This window comes from Vidua macroura, chromosome 23 (genome assembly GCF_024509145.1).
Source record: "Vidua macroura isolate BioBank_ID:100142 chromosome 23, ASM2450914v1, whole genome shotgun sequence".
Classification (NCBI taxonomy): domain Eukaryota; kingdom Metazoa; phylum Chordata; class Aves; order Passeriformes; family Viduidae; genus Vidua; species Vidua macroura.
In genome coordinates this window covers 588,005-603,812 of record NC_071593.1, presented here as the reverse complement: position 1 = coordinate 603,812, position 15,808 = coordinate 588,005, and the positions used below count along the sequence as shown (strand labels likewise).

Genomic DNA, 15,808 nt, shown 5'->3' with positions numbered 1-15,808 from the left:
GTGAGGGGCGTGCCAGCTACGGCGCCCCCTGCCGGCCATGCGCCGCTGCTCGCAGCGCGCTGCATGGACCGGCAGGGGGCGCGCAGGCACGGCCTGCCCGATGTGGGGCTCGCCTGGGGAGCGCCGGAACTCCCTCTGGCTTTGTTTGGTTTTGGTTTTTGGTGGGTTTTTTTTTGTTTTGTTTTGGGTTTTTTCGTGTTTTTTGTTTTTTTTTCTTTTCTCCCTGGACCTGAAGCTAACATAAAAAGGGCCAAAGATCCACAGTTCCTCCTGTTGGGACACTCCTCGTGGCTGGGAGATTACACCCCAGAGCAGTGGGCACTTACGGCAACCACCCCCATCGTTCAGGAACAAGAGGCAAGAAAGAAAATCTCCAGGCATGACTACTTTGAGAAGCAAAACAAGAATCTGGCCTGAAACAGAAAACTTCAGAGTAATTCAAATTTTAAAAGCTGGAAAGAGCTGCAAGTACTAGTGCCAGCAGCTTCAAGTCACCAAACACTGGCTCTGGAGAGCACCTGGAATGGGTCAAACCCTCAGAGCATCTTTGTGTTGGACTTCTTAAATGAGCCCTGGTTCATCTGCATGGCCAAAGACAGAACAAAACCCACTCTGCCCAATGTAATGGTGTCAGAAGCATATCTGTGCCTTCTGCAAATATTCGACATCCCTGGGGATTTTGGAAAGAGCCTGTGCCTTCCGAATATGCTCATTGCTGCCCTGAGCACTCACAAAAGAGCAAAGGAAGAGGAACATTCTCAAAAGAATTTTCAAGATGAAATCATGAATGGATATCAGTGTCTCACTGTGTCTTCCAGATAATTTTCAATTAAATCCCTGCCCTGTCTAGCACAAAGGCACCAGCTGGGTAGAGGCTGAGCAAAGTGGATGAGATCAAGAACCTGGAGAGACCCTGGAGTCTCCCACACAGCACCATCTCATCATTCCTCCAGAAACTCATCCTCGCCGCAAGCATCACAGGAGTCTCCACCTCAACCAGCTTAATCCTTGTCTGTGTTCCAGATTATGTGTTGTTTTGGCTCTAGAGCACCTTCCAATATTTCTGATGATGCCTCGGTTCTTTGGCTTTAATTACATCCCAACAGTGCATAAGCAGTATTGAGGGAATGGTTCCCCCTTTCCATCAACTGCTCCCTGCACCAGCCTCATTCCCCACTTCCCACAGCACCAAGAACACTGAGCATGACTATGAGCTCATCACCTCAATGTCCTGTCTCTTGAGGCCTCCTTTGTCTTTTCATACAAAGCCATAGTGGTTTTGCTTTTTGGGGGCAAATCCTAGAGAAAGACTTGACAGTGCCTAGAGGAACTGCAGAACACTGGTGACTTGTGGGGTATGGAGAGCCAGGGGTGTCTGCTGGACACACATGACATCCCCCAATCCTCTTGTGCATACCACGGTACAGATATTAATGATGGAAACAGATAAAACCAGGGCAGGAATCCTCACGTCCCAGAGGAACATAAATCAACACACATGAAAATCTGGTGTTGCTGTAATTAGCACCACACAAAGTCCATGCAGTAATTAACTTTCTCCCTTCCAAGTTAAGATATAATAGCATGCAGTAAAATCAGACTCAAGGCGGTGAAACAAGCAGAGAAAAACCCTGTCAAATTCAGCACCTGTAACTTGTAAAGGAATTAATTATAGCCTGGTCTAATATTACTACTACTAATAACAAATTGCTGTTAATATGCCCTTGTGCTCCAAGTGAGGAAAGATATTGAGAAAAAATGTCCCATATTGAATCCAAGGTTTCTGCCAAACAGAGGCTCAGCCATGCTGGGATGTAGGTGAGCTACTGCACTGGACAGAGCTAAGAGAAGAAAATCTGGGACAAAAAAAATCCTGGGCTAGGGAGCTGCCCCAAACCTTCCAATCTTCTGTAACACCAGCAGGAGACAGCTCTTCCCATGAGGAACTGTCACTGCCAGCAGCCTTGAGCATTTCCCAAGGCAACTCCCAGTGTGTGGGGATGAGGACAGAGGGATGCTAGAGACTTGAGGTAAGGCTGTGTCCTGCAAAGGGGGAATAAACTCCAGCAATGGCAAAACACAGTGACAGTGCTGGTCCCCAAGCTCTCATTTTTGCAGATGCCCTCACAGTCAGGCTCCACCAAGAAGCACCAATTCCATCCATAGCTGGCCCAGACCCCAGGGTCAGAATTCAGCTCCTACAAGTGGTCCCCAACACTCTCATGTTGCCCATGGAGATGGCAAGGTGATTGTCTACATGCAATGCCTGGAGTAGCATACAAGATCGTCTTGTCATGTCAGAAAAGTGAGCAAGTCATGGGAGAATCCGACCAGATCTAATGTTACATACCAGGATCCAACCTGGACATCCTCTCTGACAACAAATTCCAACTTTGGTTCCTCACAGAAATTCCTGAAGAAGCCCTGTGTGGCTGGGCAGAGGGAGGATATCTCCTCAGCAGCTCTGATCTTTACTTCTCCCTAGTTTTCCTAGATGGAAAAAAACATGCTGGAGGTATCCTACCAGCTCCACGTGCCACTAAGTCTTCCTGGCAAAACTAAAGGTATTTTTGCCATGCAGGAAGAACACAGGGCCTGTCTTGGTGGTACATGTGAGATCATAGTTGATTTATTGTACTCTCCCCACTGCTCTGGCATAAAGTCATCCGGTATCCTGCCTCTACCTAGCAGCTCATGCACTCAAATCCAAGGGGGAATGCATGAGGATGTGAAACACACATCATCTGGAGAACACCTGAAGCCTGCATGGCACTTTTGAGGATGCTCTTTCCAGAGAAAAGCTTCATGTTCCCAGATTCAGACCAGCTAGGACAGAGACCAGAAGAATCATCACAGCAGACCCTTTGCACAAGCTTTTGACTACTCTTCCCAGACCACAGAGCTCTCTAAATGTGCATTTTAATAAGGGGGAAAATCCAGCCCTGAGATCATTACCTGATGCATTTCACAGGGAGGTACACCAGAGCCAGGCAGATAGGAGATATTATTTTACAGTATTAGCACATCTATCCCAAACATTTCTGCTTTTTGCTCCGAGCACTCTTGGAACTCACACCTCCTGGTATCACCTGCCTCTTGCTACAGCTTGGCATAGGTCAATGAAGTCAATTATTGAATTACTAGAAAATCCAGTAAGACTGAATTCAGAATTAGTCTCTTTAAAGCACAAAAGCAATCAGCATTTTTGTTTCTTGGTCTCTTTCCACCCTGCCTTTGGCAGCGTACAGGTACTGTGTCCCCTCACTCAGGGACTCTGCTCAGGGGGTCCTGTGTGGTCACTTGTGTGACTTGGTCAGGCCCTGGAAGTTGGGCTCCATGCACAGAGGCAGTGCTGCCGGCTGGCTCAGCAGCTTCTCCAGGACAGTTATTTCAGCATCTCGTCTCTCTATGTCCTCAAATGGAGTCCAGGACATGTCATGCTGGAGCTTATAGGCGCCAAGAAATTCATGGGGAGTGGTACCCCATTCCTGGTGGAGAAAAGAGAGATTCCATCAGTGTTCAGTTTCCCTTGGAGGTGGGCTGTGCTGTCCTTCAGCCCTACTACCTTTGAAGCAGTCCCAGCTACATGACCATACCATTTCCTAACCTAAAAATAGGTTCAGCTACCCCAAGTCCAAGATCAGGTCGAGCACCACCACTGCTGATAGAGGAAGGCTTGTGGACACAAGATCTCCCTGACCTGCCCTGAAGCCTTCACCCTGCATGTAAGAAAATAGGTAGTCTGGAAGGAGGAGATCTCCAAGACCATCCCTTCAGCTGCAGGCAAACTCAGTTCCTGGGCTGAAGTACCTGAAGAGACCATCCTGCCAGGCAGCCACACCAGCCAGGGAAGGCTCAGGGCATGTTGTCAGTTCTTTACTTTCAGACAAAGAACCACAGGTACCAAAAGACAATATTCAGGTCCATGACCCAAAGGGCTTCTTGCCATTCTCCATCAAGAGCCAGAGAACTCCATAAAATGGCTCTGGCCCCAGCAGATGAACCAAGAGCAAGGGCAAACACCAAACCTGAGTAGGGACAAACAAATATCCCCATCAAGCTGGTGCTTTTGCCTGAGGTCCATATGTTCCCAAGCACCAGAAACATTACTTTTTTCCCCTCCCTGCTTCTTCATGGCCTGTAATCACCCACCTTAGGAGACAGGATGGAGAAATACCGCTGCCCACTCTCCCGCCTGTACATGTAGTAAACATTTCCTGGCTTCTTCACAAGGTTGCAGGCCACGTGGTTCAGATCAGCATCCCTGTTAGCTTCATCCAAGACCTGGAATACACAAAAGTTAACATCTTTACACTTGAAATAACATGACAACATGCTATTGCCTCTCAGCCATAGCCCAAGGCACATCACTTGACCTATGGGTCACGAGGCCTTGATCTCCCTGGCACACAGGAAGAGATGCTTTCCAAAGAGATCAAGTTTTTTTCAATTCTTCCCTGTCAGTAGGACTTAAGAGAACCTCTCCACAGAGGTGGAGATACCTCTGCATCTCACCCCAGATTCACCTCTACACTTGACGCCACCACATGCTGGGCTTACTCCTCATTTCCACACACAGCTGCTGGACTGGGGTCTTGTCTTGGTTTGAAAATACAGGAATCTGCTGAGAAAGGCAGGAGCCTCTATTGAAATGGAAAATGTAAGCCTCATCCCTCCAAATTATTATCATTTTGAAATTAAGGGGGCTCTCAGGCAAAGATACGGGAGTAGGAATAATAGTTCTTTATTAGGAAAAGAATAAAAATAAAAATGCAGTAATACAAAACAACACTGACAGAATCAGAAATATGACCTGACACCCTGTTGGTCACGCTGTTGGTAGCAGTCTGATTAAATAATGGCTGCAGTCCTCCTGGAATGACAAATGTGGTTCTGTTGAAGCAGTGATCCTGTAGAAGGATGTAGTTTTCCTCTGAAGGTCCAGTGATGGCGTAGATGGGCCTGGTCTTCCACTGGGAATCCAGTGGAAAACAAAGCTGCTTCACTGGGAATCCAGTGGGAAAAGGCTGACTGTGGTCTTCCAAATGTCAGATTATATTCAGGTAGGAATGCTTAGCTCCTCCCCTGGGGGGAGCTTCTCCCAATGGGATGATGTAATTTTATCACTCATGCAGTGACACTCAATGGCCCATTGCCAGAAGATATCTCCCCAGAGGGAAGATGGGTCATAGAAGAGATAAAGAAAACTGCCCCACCTGGTTTTAACAGGTGACCCAATTAACAGGAGATAACTGCCCCACCTCTAACAGATGGTAATTGAATACACACCCCCAGCTACAACTTGCATTTGCAACCTAAGACAGGCCTTCCTGTTAAAACCAGGTGGGGGCACCAAACAAAGGAGAATTCATCTTCCCAGTTCCACCACCTGACTGCTACAGCTCCACCAGTTAATGATTACATGATGTAATGGCCTCAATGGCAGTGGGTCAGTTGCAATGACTGGCAGATCCTTCCCCACTCTGGCTCCTGATTTTACTCGTAAGATTGGAAGGCTGGACTGATGAACACAGCCAAGCCCTGCTGTGTACTCCTGGGACCACCCACTCCAGCAAATGAATCAGAATAAACATGCAAACCAAGCTTACCGTTAGGTAGAGAACTCATCTTTCCCAGTACGGAGGCCTGAGAGCCAACCACTAGGGCTATCACCCTTTAAGCTTCGGGATGCAGAAGCAGGCAAGGAGAAACACCCCTCTTAGATTAAGGTGAGAAGTGCCTCACTCCCATAGGCTTTTGCAGGCACATGTTAATATCTTAATTTCCATTGGTTCGTACAGTCGCTCCACCCCAGTTCAGCTCCCTCTTCACCATATTTCCTAGAATGTTCTCCCCTCTCCTGATCCCCATTGGTCCCAGTCTGAGGCCGTGTTCCACCTCTGTTACCCTACTGGTTCCCCTGGTTGGCTGCCCCGCCTCTGCACCATTTTCACCTGTTCCCATTGGACCTTGACCCTGAGATCCGCCCCTTTTTCACCATATAAAACCTGTGCCCTCAATCCAAGTTTGTTCCTGGATTCCCTTAGAAGCTCAATAAACTGTCCCTAGATTTCCATACAAAGACCCATCCTTTGCCTCTGTTGTCAGGTATCATAGTGATTGTGCTCCAGGCCTCGAAAGCGCTAGTTGCTCACAGAGGAACCCATTGAATTGCACCACTATCCCAGGGCCTCAGATCCAGCTAGGGCCACATCATCATCAGATCCTTCCAAGAGCACAGTGCACACAAGTCACCTGTCCCAAAACCAGAGTCATCTCTCTCTGTCCTGATACCTGCAAGCTGTTTTACACCAGCCACCCTTGCTCCCCTACTTTATTCACAAAGTCCTTCCTGGTTTGCTGAGGACACAGGGAAAGCACAAAAATCAACCCTCCCCCATCCCCCTTGACACTGGACAATAAACCTCCTCATTTTTCCACTAAATCTCCTCTGCTCAGCTCCTGGCCCCAACTCACACACAGGCCACAGCTCTCCCCAAATGCTCAGCAGCTGCAGCAGATGCTCATCTCCCAAGACAAGGCAATGAGCCTTCTGCCCATCCTTACTCACCTTCCGCGCCTGCTCCTGCAGGTGCCGGATCTGCTCAGCTATGACTGTCAGTTTGTTGCAGGCATTTGCTCGGACAAAGTCATTGGCCTGGGAGAGAAAATCAGGGCTGGTCAGAACAGGAAGAACCACAGCCCTTTGGACTGTGCTGAGCCACCTATGGTCAAGCTCAAGGCATCAACAGTTGGAGGGCGCAGGAGCTGTCCTGGCACCCCCAGGCAGGAGCAAGGACCAGGAGCTGTCTGGATAGGCTGAGGGGCAGTGAGAGGGAGCAGTAGGACATACTGGGAGGCAGTGGGTTGGACTGGGAGGTAGTGCAATACACAGGGAGGCAGTAGGACATACACTAAGCATTTAGATGAACTGAGAAGCTCTGGGACACATCACCGGAGATCAGTAGGATGTACTCTGAGGCACTGGGGTTACAGTATAACATACTGGAGCACACTGGGAGGACCAGTAGAACAGATCAGGAAAAACTGGGGTGGACTGAGAGGCAGGATGGACTGGGAATCACTGAAGGAGTCATAGGACATATCAGGGGTGCTAGAATGGACTAGGAGGATGGTAGTGGGAGGCATCTGTACATGCTGCTGTGAACTATATATAGTGGGACATACTGGGAGGCAGCATGGCATACTGGGATGGGACTTAAGTGGGATGCTCTAAGAATCACTGTGGGGCAGCAAGGCACAGTGGGAAGTACTGAAGTGTAATGGGAGGTTCTGGAGACACCAACAACATGGGAACTCGGCAAGATATTGGCAGGGCACTGCAACATACTGGGAGGGGACAGTGGGAAATTGTGGGAAACAGCACAGGACACACCAGGAGGCTGCCAGGGCGACCGAAGAGCAGCGGGACGCGTTGGGAGGCACCAAGGCCGCCGCCGCCTGAGAAGGCCCGGGAGACGTCCGGGAGGCAGTGGACAGCGAGCCCAGCCCTGCCCCCGCAGCCCCGCCGCTGGGACCCGGCCCTCACCTGCTGCACCTGCTGGGCCAGGGCCACTAGGTCCCCGGGCTCCCCGACACGGCCGGCGCGGCCGGCGCTGCCCTCGACCAGGGCCAGCCCGGGGCCAGGCCCGGGGCCCTCGTCCCCAGGCTCCGCGCCGCCCTCCGCCATCGGCAGCCACGACCCACCGCTTCCGCCCGGTGGAGAGGCTTCCGCCGAGGCGTCAGCACGCACAGTGAGGGGTGCGGCCATGGCGGGGCTCTGCTGTCTCTGATTGGCCGGCGGGCGGGGCGGAGGGGGCGGAGTTCGTATCGCGCCGTGCCCGGGGCGTGTGGTGCCGCGGTTCGGCCGCCGTTCGGACATGGCGCTGTCGCCGCTGCCTCTTCTGCTGTTGCTGCTGCCGGCGTTGCTGATGGTGCTGCTGGCGCGGGCGGCCACGCCACCGGAACCGGTCCAGGTCCCGGTCCCGACCCTAGCACCGGGCGACCCGCCGTTGCCCGCCCAGTCCCCGGACGCGCTGTTCGCCGCCGGTGCCGAGGCGTACGCGCGGGGGGACTGGCCCACCGTAGTGCTGCAGATGGAGAGGGCGCTGCGGGCGCGGGCCGCCGTGCGCTCCCGCCTGGTGCGGTGCCGCCTGCGCTGCGCCAACGCCACAGCGGAGCCGGCGGAGGGAACCGAGTCCCAAACCGACCCGGTGCTCCGGGACTTGTGGTTCTTTCGGGCGCTGCTTCGCCGCGCCGCCTGCCTGCGGGGCTGCGGGCCCGCTGCGCCCTCCCGGTACCGCCTGGGCGAGGAGCTGGACCGGGAGTTCGGCCGGCGTAGCCCCTACAACTACCTTCAGGTCGCCTATTTCAAGGTGCGGCACTAGCGGCGGGGAAGGAAAAGGGGAACGGGTGTTCCGCTACGACGGGTTTTGGGACGGGCGAGATGCGCGGACGATCCCGGAATCAGGCCGGGAAGATGGATAGGTGGGACCGGGTGAACCGGCCGGTGGCGATCCCGGTCCCGGGACGCCGAGAGGGTTCGGTGTGTGTGCCCCGGCGGAGTGGGGTTGCCGGCCGGCAGTCCTGGCCTTGCCCCCCCCCCCCCCCCCGCCGTCGCGCTCCCCCACCACCAGTGCCACGTCGGAGCTCGCCGGATCCGCCCCTGTCACCGCCCTCCCTCCCCGCTGCCGGGATGCCCCGGGGGCGGGTGTCCCCTCCGCGCCGCGTGGGATCCGCGCTGTCTCACCCCCGTCCCACCCAGATGAACCGGCCGGCGCAGGCAGCGGCGGCTGCTCACACCTTCTTCGTGGCCAACCCCGGGCACCAGGAGATGAGGCAGAACCTGGAGTACTACCAGGCCATGGTGGGAGTCCACGAGGATGACTTCACTGACCTGGAGGCCAAACCCCACCTGGTAAGACCCTCCCCTCCCAAAGCCCCTGTCCGCTGTGCAACCCAGGGCAATCACACCACAGTTGCTGGCTCAGAGAGCTCATGAGATGCCATTGTGGCATTGTGATCCATCATGGGGAGTGAAACATTGAGATCCCCTCATCATTTCTCATCCTTCCGCAGAGCGAGTTTCAGCTGGGCATCCGGTTTTACACGGAGGAGCAGCCAGCTGCTGCCATCCTGCACCTGGAGAAGGCACTGGAGGAGTATTTTGTGGCTGACACTGAGTGCCGTGCTCTCTGCGAGGGACCGTATGACTACGAGGGCTACAACTATCTTGAGTACAATGCAGACCTTTTCCAGGCCGTTACAGGTGGGAGCCATGCCTTCTGGGTCCTGTCACAAGAGTACAATTCTTCGGGGGCTGGTCCACAAAGACCTGGGGTGGGGGTAGGGCGTCCCTGAAGAGTGGAAACCCCATCCTAGCTTTCACTAGGGAAAGTGTGGCCAGTAAGTGGCAGGAAGTGTTTACCTGCACTTAGCACTAGGGCTGACGCCCAGGAATTCTCCAAGAGGAACTTGGAAAGACAGAAGAGAGACCAGGAGAGGGTCACCAGGATGTGATGGGAGGCTGAGGATGGCTAGTCTGTCATGAGAGAGCACCATAACCCCACACTGATCAACTCAGAGGTGGACAACCCCTATCCCTGAGGGTTTTCCACTATGAAAAAGCTTGCAACAACCCCAGTATGAGCAGGAGATTGGATACCCCTCAGTGTCCTGCCCATCAGCCCATGGGTGACTGTAAGCAGTGACATGGTGTTTTTCTCTGCCAGATCACTCCATGCAAGTGCTAAGCTGCAAGCAGGGCTGCGTCACAGAACTGGCCTCACAGCCCGGCCAGGAGAAGCCTCTGGAGGATTTCCTGCCCTCGCACTTCAACTACCTGCAGTTTGCCTACTACAACAGTAAGCAGCTCCTCACCTTATCCTCTGGGGTTGTCAGCACTGGGCACTCTGCCTGAAATATGGATCCTCAGAGTGGTTTGGGTGGGGAAAGGAGCTTCAAAAATAATCTCATCAGTCCAACCGAAGATGAAGGGACATCTAGCACTGGTCACTCAGATCTCCTAGAGCCCCATCCAACCTGGTCTTTAACACTGGGCAGTCTGTGCCAGGGCCTCACCACTCTTATCAGAGAAAATTCCTTCCTTATGGCCAACCTAATGCTGCCCTTCTCCAGTTTAAGACAATTCCCCTTGTCCTGTCTCTATAAACCTTATAAACTATAAAAAGTTGCCTTCATCTCTCTTGTGGCCCCTCTTGGTATGGGAAGGCCATCAAGATCTCTCAGGAGCCTTCCCATGTCCAGGTTCAACAAGCCAAATTCTCTCAGCCTTTCTTCACAGAGGGACTCCAGTCCTCTGCCCATTTTTGTGGCCTCCTCTGGACCCACTCTAAGGAGTCCATATCCTTATGCTGGGGAACCCAGAGCTGGATGCAGCACTGCAAGTGGCATTCCACCAGAGTGGAGCAGAGGGGCAGAATCCCTCCCTCACTTGTTGCCCATGCTGCCAGGGATCAGCCTGGGGGGTGGGGTTCTGAGCTGCTAGTGCACCTGGATAGGTCCTGTGCAATTTTTTATCCGCTATTATCTCCATATCCTTCTCCATGGGGTGCTCTAATCCCATCCATCCCCCCATCTTCACTGATACTGATGGAGAGCCTTCCACTAGGCCTTGTACTTCATGAGGTTCATACAGGCATGTTCCTCCTGCCTGAAACATTCTCCAGGAGCTTGGATCTCTCTGTGCTTGGCAGCAGTCACTCTCCACGTTGCTTTATTACTGGGCAGCTTCACTTTTCAAGTGAAACAACAGCCAAGAGAGGCTTTTTTTTTTTTTTCCTCTTCGCCAACTGTCCACCTCTTGCCTCAATTCACAGCAGCACATTCCCACTGCAGAAGAGTTACAACCCAGGAAAATACACCTGATTTGATTTCATTTTTTATTTACTTCTTTAGAAAAGTATAAAATGTTTCTGTGTGAATTTCTTCAAAAGGAGGAGAAAAAATATGAAGTCCAAGAGGATGGAAATCCTCAAGAAGAGACAGCTGTGAGGGGACCTCTTCAATGTTTGTCAGTATTTGCAGGGTAGTTTTGGAGGATGGAGTCAGGCTCTGCTCTGTGGTGCTGAGCAATAGGACAAGAGGCAGAAACTCATGGCTAGGAAGTTCCACCTGGATATGAGGACGTATGCAGCAACTGAGCACTGAAGAGATTGTCCAGAGAGGTTGTCACATCTCTGTCACTGGGGATATTCCAGGCAATCTGGAGACAGTCCTGTGCTGTATGCTCTCGGAGGATCCTGCTCAAGCAGAGAGGTTGGACCAGATGACCCACTGTGGTCCCTTCCAATCTGATTGATTCCGTGAAAGACCACATGAAAGTGGGGTAGGATGCTTCAGTGGCTGGAAACTGCAGGTTTGCCAGTAAATGGTTGGGTCTGGCTACCTCTAAATAGGCTTTGTAACGTTTTCCAAGTGAGAAAAGTACCCAAGCTGTACAAGTACATCTGGTTTCTGTTGTGATGGTTTCTGGAGACAGGAGAGCACCATATAGTCTGAATTTTGCCTTTGTGGCAGCAGTTATCCTTGCTCCAGGGGATCTGCCCTACTCGTGACACTGTTTAGAACTTCATCTCTCCTCCATATCTGTCTTTGTTCTGCCTCCAGTGTCCTTGGACATGCCATTAACAGCCCCATTTCTCATTGCAGATGGGAATTATGAAAAAGCCATTGAATGTGCCAAAACCTATTTGCTCTTCTTCCCACATGACGAGGTGATGAACCAAAATTTGGCCTATTACACTGCCATCCTGGGGGAAAACCTGGCCAGACCCATCCAACCTCGAGAGGTGAGCAATCAGATAGGACAATTGCTCAGTGAGGGACATCTTCTCTCCTCTCTGGGAATCTTTGCAGAAGCTGTAGGGTCTCCTCCATGCCAGCTACTGAAGGTGGACAGGAATGGGTGAATTTAAGGTCAGACAAGCTGGAAAGTAGTTGAAAAGCTGAAAAACATCACTGGCAAAATGTCTTAGGCCAAGTGAAGCTGATTGACTGGCGCACATGGACCCATTCCTGAGAGAAGGGGCTGTGAGAGGCAGGTGGACGATCTTTTTAGGAGGATCTGAGGCCACCTCTGTTGCACTTTTCCACAACCAAAGTGAAATTGCTTAAAAAGCAGAGGATTTGGCTTCAAAATAGCCAAATTTGGATGGCCAGGTCCTGCCTGGGACTTGACAGGCATGATGGGAGTCTCTGCCCCACACCAGTTGGAGTAGGGGAAGGGAAACTGCTCCTAAAGAGCTTACTGCAGAAGGGACACACATGTGCCTCTGATCAACTGTCATCTCCCCAGGGCTTGTCCACAGGGAAGTTCAGACAGGATGGGGAGTGCCACTTGCTTCCCAGCTGCCAGATGGAGAAGGAAACCAGGCTGTGGGTCTGGAGCAAGGATCACAGGAATGGTGTAAACCTGCATCTTCCTACCCACACTCAGGATTTTTCAGAATCCTCCTGCTGTATCTCACCCCATCCCTCTGCCCCTTGCCACAGGAGATCCAGGTATATTACCAGCAGAGTCTGATGGAGAAGAAGCTGCTCTTCTTCAGCTATGACGTCTTTGGCATCCCTTTTGTGGACCCGGTGGGTGATGTGAGACCAGGGTGATGCAGTGGCCAGATGGAATGCAAATGAGGGGTCTGTGTCCTGGCCAGATCTTTGTCCACCTCCTGATGTTGTTCTTCTGGCGGCAGGACACATGGACACCTGAAGAGGTGATACCAAAAAGACTGCGAGAGAAACAGAAGTGAGTGCTGTCCCCAGCCAAGCTCACCCAATGGGGGTCTGACAGGACAAACCCTTCTTCCTCTGTGGGCTTTGGGCCAAAGGACATGGCATAGAGCTTCTGCCCAGGGAAGTTTTGATGTTGGGACTGGAAGAGGCTGCTGGAGGGCAGAACTTTACTTCCCATCAACCCATGGGATGATGGGCATGCGTAGGTCACCCCAGACACCTCAGAGTGAGGGACGCATTGAGGTGACTCCCTCCAGTCTAAGTGCCAGCTTTGTTACCAGCACCTGAGACAACTTGTCCTGCCCTTGTCTTAGTGGCCCTGATTTCTGATGTGGGGACAGTGGGGTGGTGGTGCTGATGGCTGCCGCATGCCCAGGGTGGAGCGGGAGACAGCAGCACGCATCTCTGAGGAAATCGGCAACCTCATGAAGGAGATTGAGACACTGGTGGAGGAGAAGGCCAAAGAGTCTGCCGACATGAGCAAGTTCATCCGAGAAGGTGGAGAAGGCCAGGAGGGGAGGTGGGATGGAGACCTTTGTGACCCCTGCTGCCAGCTCACAGTCCCTCCACACATGAGTGGCAGCAGGAGTAGTGGAGGGACCACAGCTTCCCCCAGCCACACCAGAGTTGGTGGCATCTCTCCCTATGTCCACCAATCCCATTTGTGCCACAGGTGGCCCTTTGGTGTACAAAGGAGCCAGTGTCACCATGAACTCCAAGGCCCTGAATGGCTCCCAGCGTGTCGTGGTGGATGGAGTCCTTTCTGCCGAGGAGTGCCGAGAGCTGCAGAGACTCGCTAACGTGAGTGCAAGAACAGGTGGAGCAGGCAGAGATGGGTAGAGGATGCCAAGGGGTCCCATCCTGCAGTTCACACATCAGACCAGTAACACCAATTGGGTTTTGCAGGCAGCTGCCTTGGCTGGAGATGGCTATCGGGGGAAGACCTCTCCTCACACTCCCAGCGAGACCTTCTATGGCGTCACTGTCCTCAAGGCCCTCAAGGTTGGGTGGCTGTGTGGAGAAACAGGCGGTGGGGACAAGGGAGGGTAGTTTTGGGGGAGATGGTTGCCCATGCCCATCTGGGGCTGAGTCCCTGTCCTGTCTGTCCTCCACAGCTGGGCCAGGAGGGCAAGGTGCCCCTGCACAGTGCCTACTTGTACTACAACGTGACAGAGAAGGTGCGGCACATGATTGAGTCCTACTTCCGCCTGGAGGTCCCACTCCATTTCTCCTACTCCCATCTAGTGTGTCGCACAGCCATTGATGGTGAGTGTGGCCCAGAGGAACAAGTCTTGTCCTGTTTGGATCTCCTCTAACAACTGGAGTGGTGTAGTCTTGGACCTTTCTTTGGAGACCTCCTTGCTGTTCCCTAACCCACTCCTCTTCCCCGGAGGGTGTAGGAAGCTTGTCCCTAAGCCCAGTTTGGGAAGATGAGCAGCAGCTCTGTTGTTGCCTCTAACAGGGCAGATGGCTTCATGCCATACAGGATTTCATCACTCTGAGGCATTTTGGCATGGGTGCTGAGAGAGGTTGTGCCTGGAGGGCCATGGAAATGCCATGGGACAAATCAACAGTGTTTCGTGCCACCCAAATGGCCTTGCACGATCCACATTCCAGCAACTGGAAGTGCTTTAGGCTAACACATGACTCTCTTGTCATCCGCAAGCACAAGATACTTGGGGATAGACCCTTTTCTTGCACAGAGGGGTCCTGACATGTCCTGTTCTACCCTAGAGAAGCAAGAAGGTAGGAGTGACAACAGCCACGAGGTGCATGTGGACAACTGCATTCTCAATGCAGAGGCACTGCTGTGCATGAAGGAACCCCCAGCCTACACTTTCCGGGATTACAGGTACTGGTGGTGGCTGTCAGCTGCAGCTTCCCCACCTAAGGGTACCACATGATTTGGTGGCACCTGAGTTAGGAGAAGCAAGGTCAGAGGACACCAAACCTGGGCTTTCTTGCTTCTGGCTCTTGCCGTGGTGTTGGGGAGCTCTGGTGATGGTTACTTGTCACCTCCACTTGTTCCCTGCTCCCTTTAGTGCAATCCTCTACCTCAATGGGGACTTTGAAGGAGGCGCTTTCTACTTCACCGAGCTGGATGCCAAGACTGAGACCGTGAGTACCTCAGCTCCAAGGATCCATGTGCAACACCAAATCCAGCTCCTGCCTGTTGGCCTTGTCCCCTGGGAATATCCCCTGAGCCACTGCAAAAGATGAACTTGGGTTGAGGGGAACCAACTCACCCCTGACTGAGATCTCCTGGTCTCCCACCCTTGACAGGCGGAAGTCCAGCCGCAGTGTGGCCGTGCCGTGGGCTTCTCCTCTGGCTCAGAGAACCCCCATGGGGTGAAAGCTGTGACCAAGGGTCAGCGCTGCGCTATTGCCCTCTGGTTCACCCTGGACCCTCGGCACAGTGAGCGGGTAAGCTCCCTCCTGGCAGTGCGTAGGGTTTTTGGGTGGGACAGTGGCTATACTTACCACCATGGGTCTGCCCATAGGAGCGTGTGCAGGCAGATGACCTGGTGAAAATGCTTTTCGGCATGGAAGAGGGGGATTTGGAGCCACAGCCAGAGAAGGAATCACCAGCTGCCATTGTGGTGGGGAAGGATGAACTGTGACATCCTACCGGGACCAGGACGTCTCTGCTGGGACTCGTCATGTCAGCATTGCGGCTTTGGGCTGCACAGTCATAAGGGTAACATAGGGGACCCCCTCTGCCCCCAACCCAGTTGGAATGGGGCTTTGGGGAATGCCATGTACTACCCCTGCAGCATCCCGTATCCCTCTGCGGAACTGACCTGGGGTCTGTGATGGAGGCTCAGGGATGGGTGACATGGGGACAAGGGAGGGATGCTGTGTTAGGGGTGGGGCCCTGGTGCCAGCAGGTACAGATGTGTGCCTTTCCTGAATTTGCAGCTATTTAAGTGCCTTCTGCAGAAAATGGGTGAATAAAAGTATTTTTTTTCTAAGCTGTTACTTTCCGAGTGGGGACTGAAGGCTGGTGCCACCCTTTGGCTGTCGTCAGTGTTGGGGTACAACCTTCCCTCCTGGC

At 52.9% G+C, this 15,808-nt stretch overlaps 2 protein-coding genes across 3 annotated transcripts; one reads left to right on the top strand and one right to left on the bottom strand.

Annotated features, from left to right (window-relative positions):
- Positions 1 to 2,767: 2,767 nt before the first annotated feature.
- On the bottom strand, positions 2,768 to 7,882 carry C23H1orf50 (chromosome 23 C1orf50 homolog). Its single transcript, XM_053997640.1, has 4 exons — positions 7,550 to 7,882; positions 6,572 to 6,658; positions 4,153 to 4,284; positions 2,768 to 3,488 (listed from the first exon to the last, which is right to left on the bottom strand). The coding sequence occupies exons 1-4, from the start codon at positions 7,880 to 7,882 to the stop codon at positions 3,297 to 3,299; spliced, it is 744 nt and encodes a 247-aa protein (XP_053853615.1). The 3' UTR covers positions 2,768 to 3,296.
- P3H1 (prolyl 3-hydroxylase 1) lies at positions 7,881 to 15,725 on the top strand. Of its 2 annotated transcripts, XM_053997635.1 has the most exons (15): positions 7,881 to 8,375; positions 8,765 to 8,917; positions 9,079 to 9,268; positions 9,732 to 9,863; positions 11,671 to 11,810; positions 12,514 to 12,603; positions 12,714 to 12,766; positions 13,130 to 13,251; positions 13,427 to 13,554; positions 13,660 to 13,755; positions 13,869 to 14,019; positions 14,488 to 14,605; positions 14,796 to 14,871; positions 15,037 to 15,177; positions 15,255 to 15,725. In XM_053997635.1, exons 1-15 carry the CDS (start codon positions 7,881 to 7,883, stop codon positions 15,372 to 15,374), a joined length of 2,205 nt encoding a protein of 734 aa, XP_053853610.1. In that variant the 3' UTR covers positions 15,375 to 15,725. The 2 variants fall into 2 exon arrangements, with proteins under 2 accessions (XP_053853610.1, XP_053853611.1); XM_053997636.1 differs by lacking the exons at positions 11,671 to 11,810; positions 12,514 to 12,603; positions 12,714 to 12,766; positions 13,130 to 13,251.
- Positions 15,726 to 15,808: the final 83 nt, after the last annotated feature.